Source organism: Carlito syrichta, unplaced genomic scaffold (genome assembly GCF_000164805.1).
Source record: "Carlito syrichta isolate Samal-C Ts95f unplaced genomic scaffold, Tarsius_syrichta-2.0.1 Scaffold74266, whole genome shotgun sequence".
NCBI lineage: Eukaryota > Metazoa > Chordata > Mammalia > Primates > Tarsiidae > Carlito > Carlito syrichta.
This window is the reverse complement of record NW_007018362.1, coordinates 279,447-282,397: the sequence shown is the minus strand read 5'-3', so window position 1 is coordinate 282,397 and position 2,951 is coordinate 279,447. Positions and strand designations below refer to the sequence as shown.

Below are 2,951 nucleotides of genomic sequence, written 5' to 3'. Positions count from 1 at the left end.
GTAAAGTGACTTATCTCAAAGTAAAAGACCTAGTTAGCAATAGAACTGAGACTGAGATTCTGGACTTTCAAAACCCAGAAGCATGTTCTTTTTACAAAACCATATGGTAATTCTAAGAAGTTGACATTTTCATGATCCTCAAGCTGTTTCCCTAGGAGGAGTCTCCATACTAAGCAGGCAGACTACCAAAGCACTCAGAGGATCTCTCTCCACTGTGAGGTTTTTCATTGTTGAAGAGTTTCACCTCATGATTTTTTCACACTCAGTATGTATATCTGATTTCTCTCCACTGTGAATTTTCTGGTGTTTTGTAAGATATGTGCTCTGGCTAAATGCTTTCCCACATGCATTAGATTTATAGGGTTTCTCTTCAGTGTGAGTTTTCTGATGGTTTTTAAGATCTGCTCTCCGGCTAAAGGCTTTGCCACATTTATTGCATTCATAAGGTTTCTCTACAGTATGAATGATCTGATGTTGAATAAGGCCAAAGCAGTAACTAAAGACTTTTCCACATTGATTACATTTATAGAATTTTCACTAGTATGAGTTTTCTGGTGATTTGTGAGGTTTGTACTCTGACTAAAGGTTTTTCTATATATATTATATAGAGAGAGTTTTTCTCCGGTATGAATTCTCTGATGCTGAATAAGTGCCGACTGATCACTGAAGGTTTTTCCACAGTTACTGCATTTATAGGACTTCTCTCTGGTATGAATTCTCTTATGTTGAATTAGGGCTGAACAGAAACTGAAAGCTTTTCCAGTCATTACATACATAGGGCCTCTCTCCAGAGAGTTCTTTGGTGCTGAATATGTCCTGAGCAGTCACTAAAAGCCTTCCCACATTCATTACATCTGCAGGGTTTTTCTCCTGTATGAACCCTCATATGTTGTGTAAGGAATGAACTCTGACTGAAAGTTTTCTCACATTCATTATATTTATACGGTTTTTCTCCTGTATGACTTCTCTGATGTTGAATAAGGTATGTGCTTCTGCTAAAGGCTTTTCCACATTCGTATGGTTTATCTCCAGTATGAATTCTCTGATGTTGAATAAGAGCTGAATAGTTACCAAAGATTTTCCCACATTCATTACACTCATAGGGCTTCTCTCCAGTGTGTGTTCTTTGATGCTGAATAAGAGCTGAACGATCACTAAAGGCATTCCCACAGTCACTGCATTTGTATGGTTTCTCTCCAGTATGCACTTTCTGATGTTGAATGAGGTATGAACAGTAACTGAAAGCTTTCCCACAGTCATTACATTCATAGGGTTTCTCCCCAGTGTGTACAACAGGATGTCGAATAAGAGCTGAGTGATCACTGAAGGCTTTCCCACATTCATTACATTTATAGGGTTTTTCTCCCATATGAATTCTTTGATGTTGAGTAAGATGTGCACTCTGACCTAAAGGACTTACCACATTCATTGTATTCATAAGGTTTCTTTCCAGTATGAACTCTCTGATGCAGAGTAAGATGTGTGCTCTGACTTAAAGCCTTTCCACATTCAAGACGCTTATAGAGTTTCTCAACCGTGTGAATTCTTTTATGCTGAGTGAGGTATGTACTATGACTGAAAGTCTTGCCACATTCAGTACACTCATAAGGTCTCTCCTCACTATAAATTCTCTGATGTTGAACAAGGACTGAGCAATAACTGAAAGCCTTTCCACATTCATTGCATTGGTAGGACTTTTCCCCTATATGACTCTTCAGATGGTTTGTTCAGTGAGAACTCTGGTGAAATCCCTTTCCACATTCATTACATTTATAGTGTCTCTCTCCACTATGAGTTATTTGATGCTGAACAAGAGTAGTACAGCTTCTGAAGATTATTCCACATTCACTAAATTTATAAGGTTTCTTTCTATCATACTGTCTTTGTATAATTAAATCTGAGTTTTGTTTTAACATCTTTCTATGTGTGCCATACTCATGACAACTCTCTTCTATAGGATCACTGCTCTGTAACAAGTATCACTCTTATCATAAAATCATTCCCAAATTCATTAGATTCTATATCTTTTCCTTTGGTAGGAATTTTTATGCAAATAACCATCTGTTGCTTCAGTATTTCTTCTGGTTTAGTCATTGATTCTTTTTTTCTTTTTCTTTTTCTTTTTTTTTTGAGTTGGAGTCTCACTCTGTTGCTCAGACTGGAGTGCAGTAGCACGCTCCCAGTCACCACAGCCTTGATCTGCTGGGCTCCGGCAATCCTTCCGCCTCAGCCTTCCAAGTAACTGGAACTACAGGCGTACACTACCACATCTGGCTATTTTTTGATTTACTGTAGAGACGAGGTCTCGCCAAGTTGCCCAGGTGGGTCTTGAACCCATGGGCTCAGACAATCCACTTGCTTCGGCCTCCCAAAGTGCTGGGATTACAGGCTGAGCCACCGAGTCCCGCCAGTCATTGATTCTTAAACTGGCCTCCAAATTTCCAGGCTTATTCCAGGACAGATTTTCTCTTTTTAAGTTGTTTTGTCTTTATTCTTTGAGATGAAACTTCTTTGGAAATGTCCTACTGCTCCACTGTTGACTTCTTGGCCCAGGTCCAATCTTCCCATCTAAAATACATAAAAATACAAATCTACTATGTGTCAAATTCTGGGAGACAAAAAGTTGCTATATTAGAAATATAGAGAACACAAAGTACTGGGAATATAAATATGATCTAGTAATCTAGGAAGGGGAGAGATGAAAATACTAGTGGTATGAAAGGGTCTGATTCAGGACATAAAGTAATCAAAGATTATGAAGCAAACATTTTGTTAGGTGAGAAGAATTAGGGAAAGAGGTAAATCATGGAGATTAGAAAATAAAAACAAGCCGGGCTCGGTGGCTCAGCCTGTAATCCTGTGCCTTTGGGAGGCTGAGGTGAGTGGATTGCCTGAGCCCGCGGGTTCAAGACCCGCCTGGGCAACTTGGCGAGACCTCATCTCTACAATAA

At 39.1% G+C, this 2,951-nt stretch overlaps 1 protein-coding gene across 1 annotated transcript; it reads right to left on the bottom strand.

Annotated features, from left to right (window-relative positions):
* Nucleotides 1-240: 240 nt before the first annotated feature.
* Nucleotides 241-1,900, bottom strand: LOC110595175 (zinc finger protein 436-like). The gene is made up of 3 exons (XM_021709886.1): nucleotides 1,087-1,900; nucleotides 775-1,011; nucleotides 241-503 (listed from the first exon to the last, which is right to left on the bottom strand). The coding sequence occupies exons 1-3, from the start codon at nucleotides 1,436-1,438 to the stop codon at nucleotides 241-243; spliced, it is 852 nt and encodes a 283-aa protein (XP_021565561.1). The 5' UTR covers nucleotides 1,439-1,900.
* Nucleotides 1,901-2,951: the final 1,051 nt, after the last annotated feature.

Excerpts from the sequence above, each read along its gene's own strand:
- LOC110595175 (XM_021709886.1), bottom strand. The coding sequence starts at position 1,438 with ATGAATACAATGAATGTGGTAAGTCCTTTAGGTCAGAGTGCACATCTT. Across the intron at positions 1,012-1,086 it reads GCCCTATGAGTGTAATGAAT|GTGGAAAAGCCTTTAGCAGA; the intron begins GTGGGAAAATCT and ends AACCATACGAAT. Across the intron at positions 504-774 it reads TCTCTGGAGAGAGGCCCTAT|TCTTTAGTTACTGCTTTGGC; the intron begins GTATGTAATGAC and ends AATGTGGAAAAG.